Genomic DNA, 16882 nt, shown 5'->3' on the forward strand with positions numbered 1-16882 from the left:
CGGCGGGCTCGCGGTGGTGCCGCCCGCTACCCTTCCGCCGGCTGCCCCGCCTCCCCGCCTCCCGCAAGATGGCGGCAAGCGCGGCGCGGGCTGGGGGTGGTTGAGGGCGGCAGGTATCGGCTCTTTCACACCATCCTCCTCTTCCCCTTGTTCTCCTCGTCTCGGACTGGGGTGGGCGCAGGGCTCGCCCCCGTGACCCCGTCCCTGGCGGGCGAGAGGCCAGGCTCGAGCGCAGGCCCGGGCGCCGGGGCCCGGCGGGGCGCTGGAGCCGCGGAGCCCCCGGCCCGCCCCGCGCTGGGTCCCTGCTCGGGCAGGCCCTGGCTCTGCTCTGAGGGGTCGCGTCTCCGGATGTGCTATCTCTGGGTGCCCCCATGCAGCTCCGTGGAGCTGCTGTTAACTGCGCTGCTCCTAGGGAGCTTTTTGAAAATTATTCGTAATGTATATTGTAGAAAACTAACCTCGCCTCTTTCTAATAAGACCTGCAAGAGTAGAATGTTAATATCTCCTAATTGGTATCGAGCAGCTGTATTGAACAGTATTAACACCGTTAGCCTGCATATTTTCAGGAGTATGTGAAGCTAGATCTAAGTAAATGGAATTTTTCTTTGTGTCAGTCAACGAAACATTTTGTCCCCTATTCAGATTAGTTCTTTTGGAGATTAAACACTTGGAGAGGAAAATGACATCGATTATCAAGTTGACTACGCTCTCGGGGGTGCAGGAGGAATCTGCCCTCTGCTATCTTTTGCAAGTAGATGAGTTTCGTTTTCTTTTGGACTGTGGCTGGGATGAAAACTTTTCTATGGATATTATTGATTCTCTGAGGAAGTAAGTAGTTCAGTTCATACACCTATTTTTAAAATAGGGCTTGGTCTGTCTTGGAAGTTTTCAAAATTCCATGCAGTGGTATAATGTATGGTGTTACTAAATGAAAAATTGTTCTTTTTTTTTTTGTTTTGTTTCATGTATGTTTTACATGAAGGGAATCACACTGCTGAAACATTTCCAGCAAAAACTTGGGATTTTTTCCTTGTCAGTCCAGTGAGTTGTGTCTCTTAACTGTAATTCTCAAACTGTTCAGTTTTTATTTTGATTGGATGATTTGTTTGTTTTTTATTGTCATAAATGTGACACAGTTTAGGCGAGACTGACCTTGACTCTCAACTGATTTAGAATACTTAACTAAGTTTTAAATAGGAGAGGAAGCCTTCCTGCATGTAGGCTGAATACAAAGCAGTTCAACTCTTGGCTCTTGTTTCAAGTTGAATAGACTGTCAGGAAAACACCTTCTGTCAGGACACCAGCCCTACAAAGGGAAAAAGCCTCTCCAGACCAACATCTGTCTAGACTTCAATATTGAACTTCTTCAGATATACAGCAAGGAGCTGTGTTGATGGCCAAGTTAGGACTGAGACATGGAAATTTGGGAAAGAAACTGAGCTTTTTGATACTAGTTTTGTAGCATTGACACACTTGCAATGTTTAAGATCTTTTAAGTGAGGATTGTTAGGTACTGAGGATAATTTATAAAATTTTTCAAGTGTCTTATGTAAGAAGCAATTAGATAAAATTTTTCATAACAGCTATCGAGAAGAATGTGTGTGTTTCACTTACTATGCAAGGGAACAAAAAACTGTCAGTCCAGCTTGTATTTTCATTTGGTACATGTGTTTTATGACCTCAAGTTCTTCAGTTATGATATGTAGAAAGGTTTTAGTCTGAGTTCTAAATTTATGCAACACTTTGCAAGGAAAAAAATGGTTTTAAGAGTAATAAAATCCCCCAAACTCATGTGCTACTTTTCTTAAATGATATGTTTGATATTTTCTGTATTAAGATACATATTTTGATTTGATCAAAAAATATTGAAATATATTTTGATTTATCCTTATCAGTTGAAGGATTGTTGTCTTTGGTTCCTTTACTTGGTCAATCTCATCAGAAGAAAAGTTGTCATCTGTTTTGGGGTGTATGAGCGATTTGTGGCACATCTGTACTGATAGTATTCTTGGTCCTTCAGTTAATTTACTTTCTGGTGTCCACTTATATACTAAGGTCTTACTTCTTCAAATCTTTGAGTTATGCTTTCTGAAGTCACTTGTGTTTTTAAGTACTTGAACATTAGGAAACACCTGTAAGTTTTAATTATGATTTTTAAAACTGTTCCAATTCTTGAAGGGTTTAAGTTTCATTGTTTGACATTCAGACTGACTGACTGTATTCTCAAAACAGCCCTAGCAGGAGATATATAAAACCATACAGAGCTCCTTTCAATGGCTTTTGTTGGCCCTCTTTTTATAGGCATGTACACCAGGTTGATGCTGTTCTTCTTTCCCACCCTGACCCTCTACACCTTGGTGCACTTCCATATGCAGTTGGAAAAATGGGATTGAATTGTGCCATTTATGCAACTATTCCTGTATATAAAATGGGACAGATGTTTATGTATGATCTCTACCAGGTATGTTTAAGTTGATACTTTCATACACAACATCTTTGATGGTGGAGTGTTTGAATGCTCTGTACCTCTTTGTTTGTTTTAGTCCCGCCATAATACTGAAGATTTCACACTCTTTACATTGGATGATGTAGATGCAGCCTTTGATAAGATACAACAGCTGAAGTTTTCTCAGATTGTGAACTTAAAAGGTAAAGTTGTCACCAAAATCTCAAGAAATTACTTTTAGTGAAAGGCAACAGAGCAGTTATGAGTCAAAGTAACTTTTTTAAAGGGACTGAGTTCTAAAATTCTGTGTGTTTTGCAGTGCTGAAACATTGCAATTCATTAGCCTCATGTCAGTCTGTATCAATCGCAATTGTCTCTAGAAATTGATAGAATTTTCACTTAATGAGGAGATGAGGAGGAGGTCATGCTAAACAGTGTTTAGATGTTTGTTTCTCTTTTATGTTTTTGTAACTTCTCTTGGAATTTACTGATGTCTGTTAAAAGTATTTACTTGGCTCTAGCAACAGATACTCCAAACTCTCCATAAGCAGTAGCACAAGGGAAAGCTTTGTAGAGCAGAGATGAAGTTACAGCATGTGCAGGTTTAATGGGGAGATCGTCAGTGACTCAACTCATACTCAGTGTAGCGTGTTGCTGGGACCTGTGATAATCAGCAGCTTTCCACTTTAGTTGAATGTAAAGATCAGAATAAAATAAAAACTCTCTTCTTGACGGAGACACGTAGAGGCTGACCACCAGCAGTTTGTCTCTGAAGTGCAGTATTTTACAGGTTCATGAACATTGCTGCTAAAAGACTTCTTATTTGGAAAATAGAAAGAGGATGTTGTCTTTGAAAGACTGCTGGCCCCTTTTCGAGATAGTTGTAGCAAGGCTATGTCTGCCCTGGCAATTCTTACATCTAAAGAGTAATTTTGGCATACAACTTTTTTAAAACAAACAACTTCTTTTATATTTAATGGAGGTGATTTGAAAAGAGTCGATGGAAGCTTTTAGAAGATAATATATGTTTAATTATTAATTATTACTGTGCATTTAACGCAGCAGAGTCAGTGAGTAATGGTTGTGGGTAGTCTCATTTTAATCTGATGTACATACAGGCTGGTATCAATGACAGGGAGCAACAGTGCATTTGAAAAATGGATCAGGTGCTGAAAAGTTCTGTCATCCCTGACTGCAGCACATGAACACCTTTTCTGCTACAGTTTAACTTATTTGTTTATCATTCTGGAAAGCTTCAAGATTGTGTAATTTACGTAAGTTTTCCTAAGTACCTCAAAAGTGAATGCTGTAGTAAACATTTAGTGTTGCCCCGGAGAGGATCCTGGCTTTCATCATTGTGCTTGTTTTCTTGTGATATATGTTTTTTATATAATTTACTGTTGTTTATGTCCATAGTTACAGCAGCTCTGAGTATCAGTGGGAGGTGGAGGGAAGAAGTGATCTTTGCTTTAGTTTCTTTATTCTGGAGGAAATATAAAAGTGAATTGCAAAATATTTTTACATTACTGCTTAGATGGTAAGGACAGACATTACTGCTTTTTCATACTTCATTTGACTTTTTTTCTCAGTAGTAATTTGGGTATTCAGTTGTTTAAAGTTACTATGTCTTGTTCAGAGTAATGGATTTTACTATGTGTAATCTACCTAAAATACTGAAAACCTTTGTAGGCAAAGGACATGGTTTGTCAATCACACCATTGCCAGCTGGTCACATGATAGGAGGCACAATTTGGAAGATTGTCAAGGATGGGGAGGAAGAAATTGTTTATGCCGTTGATTTCAACCACAAGAGGGAGATGTAAGTTCAACATAGTAACGGATAGTTCTTAACTGTGTTAGCTGTGTATCATTTAGTGGGTGATAAAGAGGTGTGGAAGCAGAAGTGCATTTCCAGTTCTAATAAGATCACTAATTTCATTTGCATCCAGATTAATCAGTTTGAAGCAAGCATTAGCTCTGGATTTCTTTATTCCATTTGTTTATTTATTTGTAAATTTGAAGCAGGAAGCATTCAGCAGCTGAGTAGTTTGGTTTCTGTACATGCAAATATCTGTAATCTAGCTGCCTTATTTTTTCTCATAAAATAGAAATGTAAAAAAGTGAGATTTTTCCTTTTTTCCACAGCCATCTGAATGGATGTTCCTTGGAAATGTTGAGCAGGCCTTCATTGCTTATTACAGATTCATTCAATGCTACTTATGTACAACCCAGGAGGAAGCAAAGAGATGAACAGCTGCTGAGTATGTATTGTTTGGGCTTCAAAAATATCAGTAATGTGATTTATTAGCCACTATAAATTATTTTTCTATGAGAAATTCATTAGCATTTAAACTTAAGAACTCATATTAAAATGTAACAAGTTTTGAATTACTCTTTTCTGATGATACTGATCCTGTGAGTTAAATGTTTTCCTAACAACAATGAACTGTATTTGAAAACAGTGTATTTTACCCAGTATCCTTCAATCTCTTCAGGGATTTTTACATTACCTTCCTCAGCACTTTCTTTTTTTAAACTTCATTTTCTGTTGGTTTTTAATAAAAAAAACCCAAAAACAAACAAACAAAAGTAAGAAATACCAAGGCAGAAAGATCTTCAGAGCTACTGAGAAAACTCCAGCTCCCTTTAATTTTGGTGGAAGTGTGGATTTGGATCTCTTTTGAAGTTTCATTTGTTTCTGTGTTCAGTATACTTTTGAATATGATTGCTAGTGTGACATAACAAAAACAAAAATTGCAGCCACACCACAAACCTTCTAATTTTGATTCAAAGTATAAGTAGGTTTTTGTTTTGTTTTTAATTCTTCCTAGCTAATGTTTTGGAGACATTACGAGGTGATGGAAATGTATTAATAGCTGTGGATACAGCAGGCAGAGTTCTGGAACTTGCTCAGCTTCTTGATCAGATCTGGAGAACAAAAGATGCAGGATTGGGAGTCTACTCTCTTGCTCTTTTGAATAATGTCAGCTACAATGTAGTGGAGTTCTCTAAATCCCAGGTTTGTTTTGATTTTAAAATCCAATTATGAAGAGTAAAGGAACATTTATGCAGAAGCTTTTCTTTTTAATGGTAAAAAATGGCAAAATACTGGGTGAATGTCCTTATTCTGTAGTGCATGTTTGTGTCTCAGCTCTTTTGATCAAGTAACACAGTGTCCAGTTGTGACAGTGGACATGTTTCTTGATGATAAGACTTGTTAGCATAGTTTATAGTTGTTAAAAAAGAGAACTTAAAGTACTTGTTTCAGTGTTGGTTATGCTCAACATTATTTCTATACCTGCTGAGAAATACTGAAGAAATCATGGCCATATTGCATCCTATACTTCATATGAAGCTTGTGCTGTTGAACAACTTGTATTTGTATAGATAAGTTTCTCTAATATGTATTTTAGGTGGAATGGATGAGTGACAAGTTGATGAGGTGCTTTGAAGACAAGAGAAACAACCCTTTTCAGTTCCGCCATCTCTCCTTATGTCACAGTCTGTCTGATCTGGCTCGAGTGCCTAGTCCTAAAGTTGTTCTTGCCAGTCAGCCTGACTTGGAGTGTGGGTTTTCTAGAGATCTTTTCATTCAGTGGTGCCAGGATTCCAAAAACTCCATAATTTTAACTTATCGCACTACACCTGGAACATTAGCACGATTCCTGATTGATAATCCTGCTGAAAAAGTTATAGATATCGAGGTAAGAGTTGTTACTATAGCTCCAGATTCTTATTGTGGAATTCTTCTTATTCTTATTCTTTCTTCTTCTGGGGTCGTGTGGGCAAAACTGAACATGGTTTCCCTTTTGATCTTCTGGAAATGCTTCTAGTGGTGGAGAGAAACCTGAAATTGGTATGTTGCATATTTATCAGATTGTGGGTAAATTTACATAAAAATAGGTCTCCTCCTGAGAACTGCAAAATGCTTTTCATGGCATGGCAAAATTAATAGAGCTGAGCATGAAATTCCTTTTAAATATTTATTCTTAGACGACTCATTCCTTTGTGTTTCTATTATAATAGAAAAAATTCTGCTTGCAGCTGACATACAGATCACTACATATAATGGGTTAGTCTTGCTGGAAAATTCTCCTGGTTTGGATGAGAGGAGAATCAATTCAAATTAGTATAAAAATCCCAACAGGATTAGAGAGATAAGCAAATGCTGGAAATTAGGAGATAATTAATTGCTATTCATGCTTTCAAATTGTTTTCAATAATCTGTACACCTGTGTCTACTTCGTTCTGGTGCACATTATTAATTTATGGAAGTCCCCTGTGATTGCAGTGATAATTTCAGCACTGATGGTGCAGCTTTATTTTGGTTTTAGATTGGATTGAAATCATTGAATTATAGTGTTAGATTATTACTAGAATTCAGTTTATTCAAAGTGAACTGTACTCAGAAAACAAGAAACAAAATCTACCATTGTTTTGCCAGCTAGTATGACTTTGCTAGCTTCTTCTGGTTTGATCTTAATGATAGAAAAACTAAAAAACAACTGCTCATCTAAGAGTGTTTGCCTTCACTTATTTTTGGAAAGCTTAATTGATTTTAATATTTTTAGAAATGCTTTCATTTAAAGTAAACTGTACAAATTGACACTATCATGATGTCAAGGTACCACATTGTTGCCATAGTCTTGTCTTTTATGCTTGCCTTTTTTGCACAAGGACAAGTATTCTTGTCAGCAGCATATAGGAGAATTATTAAAGTTGTGTTTGCTACTCACAATAACATTAATTTTAATTCCATCTGCAGTTGAGAAAACGTGTCAAGTTGGAAGGAAAAGAACTTGAGGAATATCTAGAAAAGGAGAAACTAAAGAAAGAGGCAGCTAAGAAGTTAGAGCAGTCTAAAGAGTAAGTATGTTGCTCATTCTCCTTTTATGATCAGAGTTGGGATTTTTGTGTGATTATTCTGCTCCTTCAACTCTTTTCAGGTCTAAATGAGAATTAGAGTTTCAGTAGCCTTGTCTAAGGGCCCTGAGGAATCAGGAGGGGTTGTCTTTAATCTGTTGTCCTGATAGACCCAGTTTCATCTGCCATTTAACTGTGAGCTCTTTCTCAGATACATAAACTGCCCTTGGCCTTGGTTAGTGTTATGTCGACTGTTATTTTCTAGTCAGTGTGTCTATGTAATATAAAACCTGAAGAAAAAAAAAAGACATGCTAGGTGTTTTTGGAATGTCATTTCAGGGCAGATATTGATTCCAGTGATGAGAGTGATGCTGAAGAGGATATTGATCAGCCAACTTTACATAAGACCAAACATGATTTGATGATGAAGGGTGAAGGTAGCCGGAAAGGAAGCTTCTTCAAACAGGCAAAAAAATCTTATCCAATGTTTCCAGCTCCTGAAGAAAGAATTAAATGGGATGAATATGGTGAAATTATCAAGTATGTGGTGGTAATGTATACTAACATAGTAGCTATGAAATAATCAAAACCTAGAAGGAATTAAATTCACCATTCTGTCTCTTTTGCAGCATTGCTATATGCTCTTTAAACTGCTTAGTCTTAGACACAGCTTATGATAAGGATTGAAGCTGCAGAGTGCTGATCTTTGACCTGTGGTCACACCCCTCAGGATGTATTTTCACTCCAGGCTTTTTTTAAAATATTTTGAGATAGAAGATTTTAAATTATTTTAACCTGACTCTTCTGCTTTAAATTTCACTTAATGTTAAATTTGTGAGGTGAGAAAACACTATTCATCCTAACAAAATTCAGTGATATTTGTCAGCTTTGCGTAAGGAATACTTGCTAGAAATCTGCAATTTGCTAGTATTTCCTAAGTTATTCAAGTTCTTTTTTAAGATAGGAAGGTCATATTTTCCAAATCAGCTCTTTTCAAGTACAGAAATATTTGGCAGGTGTAGTTGTTGCTGGCAATAGCAGTTACAAAAAATCTTAGTAGTAATAATCAGCACTGTTTGTTTTTATATTAGATAGTGCTTTGGTTTTACTCTAAAAAGCAAAATACCTTTAATTCTTTAGACCTGAGGATTTTCTAGTTCCAGAGCTTCAAGCAACAGAAGAAGAAAAAAGCAAATTAGAGTCTGGTTTGACAAATGGAGAGGAGCCTATGGACCAGGATTTATCAGATGTTCCTACCAAATGTATTTCTGCAACAGAATCCATGGAAATTAAGTGAGTGACTTTGTTCTTCTCAATTCTACTAGAACATGGGTACAGTGCAAATTGGGTAAAAGGCTAACTTGGATTTTCCCAAAGTGGGAAAGGACTTGATTTTTGTTTATTTTTTTCCCCAAGCTAAGTTGTATTTTACTAGTCTTTCTGGGAGTGCAGAACAGTCTTATGGTTCCCCACTCTTAAAAAATTTGGTTTGTTTCCTGTCTTATGGAGACAACTGGAAGAGATAGAAGAAATGATACAATAGTATGTTAACATAGATGCTTAAGTATGTTTTGTTAAAAGGATAACATATTCAAATATGATTATTTCATGGATAACTTAGTTTTTTGATAACTATGTAAGTGAATTTTGTGAATGTATAGTGTTAAATACACACATGCTAATATTTGACAATCTATAATATACCTTGTGCTGACAGCTTTTGTTGATGTACAGTAATTAAAAAATATCTTAATGAAGTACTTTGGAATACTCAAAGGTTTAATCTTTTAAACTAAAACATATTATTCTTGGTTTTTTAATTCAAACCAGAGCCAGAGTTACATACATTGACTATGAAGGACGTTCAGATGGGGACTCAATTAAAAAAATTATTAACCAAATGAAACCAAGACAACTGGTCATTGTCCATGGCCCACCTGAGGCCAGTCAGGACCTTGCAGAATGTTGCAGAGCTTTTGGTGGAAAAGATATTAAAGTTTACATGCCCAAACTTCATGAAACTGTAGATGCTACAAGTGAAACACACATTTACCAGGTAAGGTACTGGAATTTTTTAGTTGTGTAACTACTGTGGACTGTAGTAGAGCTGTATGAGCAGAATGTAATTTGCCCTCTGTTCTTTGGGAGAGGAGAGGTGATACCACCTGTGAGTTCAATCAGTTTTTTGTGATCAAGGCATTAGTTGTGTTTTTCTGTGTTTAGATAAGCATTCTCCTGAGGCTTATTATTCATAAGCATTTGAAAGCTTGAATGTAATATCAGTGGGTTTTTTACCTGAGGTGCAAAAGGCAATTTTGCACATTTGTGTCCACGGGGGCATCAGTTTGCTTTATTGAAGTATTTACAAATTTATAATGCCTATATTTAGAATACCATTGTATACTAGCTGCAATTCAGGATTCTCTTTGAATCTCAAATGGAGCCTTAAAGAGCTAGAATAAAAAAATGCTTCATACTTAAATAGTACCTAAGAGTGAACATGTAAATTTAGGAGCAAGTTAATGATAAAAACAAATAAGATACCCATACCCCCCAAAAACTTAATGTGCTGATTCTTGGAAAGTAAGGTTATGATCATGTATTGTTGTGTGTTAGCCGTGAAAATTAAATTCAATATATTAAGTTCTAAATAAGAAAGCTGGAATAGCTTGTGTGAATTATGTGAAAATTGTGTATGCTCCCAATTTAATTTTTGAAGTTGTTTAGAGGGAATTGTCTCACAAACACTTTTTGCAGTAGTCCTTTATTCCTTTGTTCTTTTAAAGTTAATAGAAAAACATTGGTAGAATTGTTGAAAGAGGTACTTCTTTTTCTTTCTAGAGAAAAATCTGTTATCCTCTAGAAAGTAGAAAATTCCAGTTATTAAAAATCATCTAGTTATGGCAGCCTTAAAACAGCGTGTTTTCTTCATGTGGTTTGTTGGTTGTTGGGATGTTTTTGTTTGTTTTTTAAAGCTATGAGAGTTGCTAGAGTGTAAGAAATGACCCAGGAGAAGTGCAGTGGCAATGTTGAATTTGAAAATAATAGATTTGAGTGAAGTGTCAGTGTCACAGTGTCATTTGAGTGGGCTGTGCTGCACATGGGTGGGTAGCTGGTGGTTCTTTCACATGGTTGCAGCCTTGATTGCACTGTGGGAATCATGGACCTCCTAATGTGGATAACAATCTCTGAGAGTAGAGCTTTATTTAAAGGATTAAAGTCCCAGAGTCCACCAGAGGAACCAGGGTAAGGGCACGTAAAATTCTCATATTTACATTTTTTCTTACAATAAAATAGTAATTATAATTTTTTGGAGGGTTGAAATTTTGAAACATTTAGGTTACTGACAAATAGATTTATAGAAACTTCCTCTGAAATTGCCAAGACCAACTGAGGAACAACTTGACTGCAAAAAAGGTTTCTGGTTTTTAAAAGGAAATTATTGCTCTTGCTGTAAATTTACATCAGGTTTGCAGTTCAATAGGTTCTTTTTTCATTTTAGCCAAGATGAAAAAGGTGTTGATCTCTGCTGCTTTTTAAGTTGTGATATGAGTGTTACATATATTAAATTTTAAAGTATCTTACCTTGGTGATACCAGTTCCATCCTTTGTCTCCATAAAAGTGCATGAATCAAACCAACTGGAAAGATGGTGAAGAGAAACTTGCTAATCTTTAAAGCTTGAAGTAAGACCTCTGTATTTTCCATGAAACTAACAGTACTTTTATTTTTTGTGCAACCTAGGTCAGGTTGAAAGATTCTCTTGTCAGCTCTCTTCAGTTCTGTAAAGCCAAGGATGCCGAGCTGGCTTGGATAGATGGTGTTCTGGACATGAGGGTTTCAAAGGTGGATACTGGAGTTATTTTGGAAGAGGGAGAGTTGAGGGAAGATGAAGACTTAGAGATGCAAGTGGATGTGCCTTCTTCAGACTCGAGTGTGATTGCACAACAGAAGGCCATGAAAAGCCTCTTTGGTGACGATGACAAGGAGATGTGTGAGGAGAGCGAGATCATTCCTACTTTGGAACCTCTGCCACCTCATGAGGTACAGAAATGATGCTGATCTGGATTTCTTTTATTAAGACCTGTGTATTAATTTGTCTTTTTCTAGTGCTGAAAAGTTGATACTGTGATCTTACTCAAATGAAAGCCTAATTGAAACTGGGTTTTCATGTTTGGGTTTCTCTTTGTTAAACCTGGTACTGTTCTTTGTTCAGCTTTTTTGCTTTTCAGTGAGGATGATCTTTTGCATCCATTAACAGTGCCATATATTTATGAACTAAGATTTTAATTAGTGTGTGTCATATCTATAATTAGTACATGCAGATAGAGAAATCAGTTGGTGTTAGTCACTTCAGGATTTTGTTGTGTTTTGTTGATGTCATGGAAGATATTTTATATACTTGAGATACAGATCTTTGACGTTCATACATCTGCTTCTATAGTAGTGATTTGGGAGTTTATTAAATATATCTTTTCTATAAATTTACCATAGCTCTTAAAATACTTTGCATTTTAGGAGATAATTATTTTATCTTTCTGTTGAATTATTCCAGTACCTTTTAATTCTAGAGATGCTTTTTAAGATTCTTTGTTTCACAATCCTAAATGTAGTCTGTTTTGGGAGCTAGAGAATCGTGGAGACAACTGCCAGGTCTGTTCAGATTCATGGCAACCATCATAGCACGCTGTACTGATCAGCAGTACGGCTCACTGCAACTTGGTCCCTGGCATAGCATGGCTTGGAAGAGGGATCTTCATTGTAACTTTGTATTTGTCCTCAATATGGGAGCAAAGAAAAACCTTTTGCTTTGTGTGATGGGCAGCTTCTAAGGCTTTTCTGTCCTGAAGATGTATTGCTGCAGGTGAACAGAAATAGAACCAATTTAGAGTCATGAAGTCTTGGCCTCACTGCTGCCAATGTAGTAATGAGATCGTTGGAAAAATGGAAGGTGTTAAATAGAAGCAGTAAAATTATGTGTGTTGTTTTGAAGGTTCTTGGGCATCAGTCTGTGTTTATGAATGAGCCAAGACTGTCTGACTTCAAGCAGGTTCTCTTGCGGGAAGGTATACAAGCTGAATTTGTTGGAGGAGTGCTTGTGTGCAACAACCTGGTGGCTGTCCGCAGGGTAGGTGTTCTGTGTTTTAATCTCTTTGGAAAATAACATTATGAAATAATATATTATTTTAGTAATGAATGAAATATTATTTTAGTAATAAGGGAAGTTTCTAATTAATGTAAAGATAATAAGTTGAAACTTGTCTTTTATTTCAGACTGAAACGGGGCGTATTGGATTGGAAGGCTGCCTCTGCCAGGACTTCTATAGGATAAGAGACCTTTTATATGAGCAATATGCTATTGTCTAAGAAAAGTGCTGCAAAGGTGTTTACACTTGAACTTTTACAGACAAAGGAGGTTTCTCCCAGTTTTGACTTTTTGTAGTTTTCTAATTTATACAGGGAAACCTAATTCACAAGATGAGTTAGCTGCCATGAACATGTGAGTAACTGCTACTGTTGTTCATAAACCTGTTGGTACATTCCATGTAGTTGACTCTTAAACTGTTACAACTTGGCATCTCCCACATAACACATTATAAATGAGTTTATGACTGAATGCTTCTCAGGAGAGGTTCAATTTGCCGGGGCATGTTTTGGTTTCACAGATTTCCTGTCAAAGAGTACGAAACATGTCAAAGTCATTCTTTTTGTTCTAAAATAAGATTGGATAAAGACCTTTGGTTTCTTTGGTTTTGTTCGGTTTCTGTGTGGTTGTTTTTGGTTTTGGTTGCTTGGGGTTTTTTTTAGTAAGTTTGATTTGGGGAACAGTCTCAAGTATTTCCCTCTTTTGTTTTGAAATTGAGGTTAGTTGAAGTACATTATTAACAGCCCACTTAAAGCTAGACTGCTTTAAGTTTCCCCAGTGTTAATCTGGCTGCATCTTAATGCTGTATCTCTTCCATCTTACTGATTTGTTCTGAAACAGCATTTCATATTGTAATCTGCAGGATAAAAAAATTACTTGGGCAATTACTCTGAGAAGATTGGATTATATTTTCAGGTAGTTTAAAATGCAGTAATTATGCTTCAGAGTAACTTCTGTGCAAATTTACAGAATTCATAACTCCTAGCTCTTGCAAAATTATGCCAATTATAAAACCTTTTCTAAGTTCTGATTTTAATACTTTTCAAATTCTAAAGCCTTTATCCATGCACTGCTGTTTGTTCAGAGTGCCATGAGCCAAGTTCAGGAAGATCTTTTCTCTTGAAATCTGTTCATGTAATGTATTTAATGATTTTGTACCATGTTCTGTTCTAGATGACAGTAAGACTTATTATAGCTGCTGATGCTAGGAATTTACCTTATCTTTTAGGTAAGGATAAACACAGTTTTGAGTTCATTAATTTCTCAGAAATTAAGTTATGAAAACAAATGGCCTCTCAAGTTTATTTAATCCTTTTTTCCTCTATCTGTGTGTGAAACACCAGCTTTGGCAGTGGAGGGTTGTTTGCTTTTTACATAAAACAATGTAATATATGCTCTTTGTGTGTGTGCTTAAATAAAACCTTTTGAAAAAGTGGCAAAAAATAGCCCTGTGGGCTATCAATGGAAAGATAATTTACTTTGCAAATCATTCTCAACAAAAAATTTCTGTCTGATCTACAGACTATTCTGTTTAAAATAGTAGATTAAAAGTAAAGACTGTATTAAACATTTGATAGAACTGTATACTAGAAATGTAAAAAAGTTGAAAATACAATACTGAGTGAGAATGTATTTTCTTACACGAAATCTGGGGTTTTTTTCTTAACAGGCTAGAAAAATGTGTATTTCCTTATATTGACATCCAGAACTCAATAGAAATTCTCTGGTTTTGTAGCAGTGCTATGTAAATCTATATGATGCTGCATACTTGTTACTGAATACTATTGTATTACTACTGTTGTTTATACTAGTGAACTTTTATAAAGTGAATTACTTTGTACATAATTATATTGGCTGTAGGACTTTAACCTTGAGGGCTTAGGATGGGAAGGGATCACATACATCTGCATGGAATATGCTAATAAAGAAAAAAACCCTTAGGAAGTCAAAATAGTGCTGCTTTTAAAAAAAGGATAAAGACAGCACAGTGTGATCATAAACCTTTCTATCAGTTTTGTTTGTTTTTCTGACCTACTGATACAAATTCAGGCTAGGATCACAAAATTTTAGTGTTAGCAGTCTGTAAATTCTATTGTGTGCTGACATCCCAAATTAGTGCTATCACTGAGGAAAAGGCTCAAGTATAAGCAAAACAGCTTCTTATTTTAGTCTATTCAGCATGAGTGTGGCTGAAGAGTGAAATCAGACCTAGAAAGCTGACATGCAAGGTGCAAGTAGTCAGCTGAGAGCTGAGTCTGGAGGTCTGGAGGTCTGTAGAGAATGCATCACAGGCTGCGCTGGTGCTGTAGGGCAGGTGTGCTCCTCAGCTGGGCATTCCGTGCTTGTAAAGCAGTGTGCACCTGAAGCCAGTGCTCATTCATTTTGCCTATTCTGCTGTCAGTTCCCTAAAATATTCTTAACTATGATTTGCTTTAGACAGTAATTGAACTTCTGTGTGTGATTTTCAGAGTTACTAGTCTGGTTCTAGTTTTTATCTGAAATAAAAGATTGATTTCCCCTTACCTTCACAAAATGTCAGTCCTGCTGTGATCCGTAAGTTGTGTTTTCAGGCATCTACATTTTTTTCATTAACAGTAAAAATGTGACAAAGAGTACCATTTCTTATTCTGCCCTCTGTTGTTCCTGAGGGTAAGAACATTAACTTCAAACCTAGTTTTGGTGTTCACCAGTTAAAAATATTTCCTTCCAGTGCACCTGGATAGTTCAGATTCCTCGCATAAGAAGAGCCAAGGGTATGTGGAGACAGAGGAAAGGTCTGTAATGATAAAAATATAATTCTAGTGTTAGTTATTTTGCTGTTCCTGTTATCAAAACGTAGCTTTACCCTGAGTTAAATAGCATTGTTTGTGACAGTTTCATTTTTAATCATTTTACTTTGACAATATGAGCTGGAGGTGAAGTAAAGGTGACAGTCTTGTCCATTCTTCAACAATATTTAGATATAACCAGATCCACTTCTCAAAATATGCTGTTAATGGAAAGGTAGGGTGCCCAGCATTCTGTCAGAGTAACAGTCTTGGGAGAGCATTTGAGATCTACTTGGTGCTACAACTTGCTTGGAAATGTAGGGATTTTCCCATATCTGCTAGTTTTTAATTGGAGTCAAATGCTATTCATTAGGAATTAACAAGCAGAGCCATGCTTCCTCCCCACCCTCCAATCTAAATAATTATTATAGATGGTTGTACCCTAAAACACTTGTTTTGTACAGAATCAAGATTTCTTTGCTAAGGCATGACATGTATTACTACTTCGGGTAGTAAAGGGAGTGTATTGCCTGGGGGAAACACTTAAACTTGGTTCTGGCCAGGACAGGGTTGATTTTTGCAGCAGCCAGAAGGGGCATGGGCAGTACCCAGAGGTTATTCCCTGCCACCTCAAGTAATTTTCCAAGAATGGGTAAGGGGTCCCTTCCTGGCAGTGGTAAGATATTGTTGGGCTCCCTTTGGAGCAGGGGTGAGCATTCATATGGGAATTGCTCACTTCCCATGTACACTTCTGTTATTAATGTTGCTGCTGTCACTGTTCATTTTCTTATTTCATTGCTGTTTCTGGTAAACTGGTCTTATCTCAAGCCACAATCTTCACTTTTTGTGACTCCAATTCTCCTCTTCAGCCCTATGAGGGGAAGGAGAGGGGAAGGGAGGAGTGAAAAAGTGGCACATGGTTTGGAGTGTTTTGGAGGGCATACTAAATGGGAGAATACCATTCCTAAACCGTGAAAACAACTAAAAATTTTTGAGTCTTTGTCCTTACTTTAAGGATCTGAATGCTGCATGATATTCTGTTTCATGGCTTTTAGAGATGTTTTCATAGTTTTGAAAAGGAAGTGCTGGGGAAGATGATCTCACAGTCAAATCTGATAAAGAAATGTATCTAGTAACCAGAATTGTAGTTCTTGGTCTGAAAACTGTGTGAGTCATCAATGGTAGTTCAAAATGGGATAACGAAACTAGATCAAAAGAATCTACGAATCTATAAAATTGCCTGTTGGCATTTATTTTTAAAAATACTTTAAACAGTATTGGGTCTTACCTTCTCTTGAGACTCATTTTGGTTGGGTAAGAAATATAATACAAAGATCAAAATCTCATGGAATCCTAGAATGGTTTGGTTTGGAAGGGGCCTTAAAGATCACCTGGTTTCAGTGCTCTGCCATGGGCAGGGACACCTTTCACTAGACCAGGTTGCTGAAAGCCCTATCCAGCCTGGTCTTGAGCACTTCCAGAGATGAGCCATCCACAGCTTCTCTGGGCAGCTTGTGCCAGTATGTCACCCCCACTCAAAGAGAAGAATTTCTTTCTAGTACCTAATCTAAACCTGCTCTTGTTCAGTTTAAAGCCATTTCCCCTTGTCCTATCACTACATGCCCTTATAAAAAGTCTCTCTCCAGCTCTCCTCTAAGAC

The 16882-nt window shown here is 36.8% G+C and overlaps 1 protein-coding gene across 1 annotated transcript; it reads left to right on the forward strand.

Moving 5' to 3' along the window:
• The first annotated feature begins 52 nt into the window (after positions 1-52).
• On the forward strand, positions 53-14299 carry CPSF2 (cleavage and polyadenylation specific factor 2). Its single transcript, XM_036384388.2, has 15 exons — positions 53-113; positions 643-828; positions 2302-2461; positions 2544-2649; positions 4136-4265; positions 4592-4707; positions 5278-5465; positions 5860-6150; positions 7212-7312; positions 7649-7849; positions 8450-8602; positions 9140-9365; positions 11053-11352; positions 12302-12436; positions 12583-14299. The coding sequence occupies exons 2-15, from the start codon at positions 680-682 to the stop codon at positions 12673-12675; spliced, it is 2349 nt and encodes a 782-aa protein (XP_036240281.1). The 5' UTR covers positions 53-113; positions 643-679; the 3' UTR covers positions 12676-14299.
• The last annotated feature ends 2583 nt before the right edge of the window (positions 14300-16882 follow it).

The sequence above is a fragment of the Molothrus ater genome, chromosome 6 (assembly GCF_012460135.2).
Source record: "Molothrus ater isolate BHLD 08-10-18 breed brown headed cowbird chromosome 6, BPBGC_Mater_1.1, whole genome shotgun sequence".
NCBI classification, from domain to species: Eukaryota; Metazoa; Chordata; class Aves; order Passeriformes; family Icteridae; genus Molothrus; species Molothrus ater.

What these genes read in the sequence shown, in the direction of transcription:
- CPSF2 (XM_036384388.2), top strand. Translation starts at nt 680, where the DNA reads ATGACATCGATTATCAAGTTGACTACGCTCTCGGGGGTGCAGGAGGAA. An exon ending in AAAAAGTTATAGATATCGAG is followed by an intron (nt 6,151 to 7,211) that starts GTAAGAGTTGTT and finishes TTCCATCTGCAG; the next exon opens with TTGAGAAAACGTGTCAAGTT. An exon ending in AAGTTAGAGCAGTCTAAAGA is followed by an intron (nt 7,313 to 7,648) that starts GTAAGTATGTTG and finishes ATGTCATTTCAG; the next exon opens with GGCAGATATTGATTCCAGTG.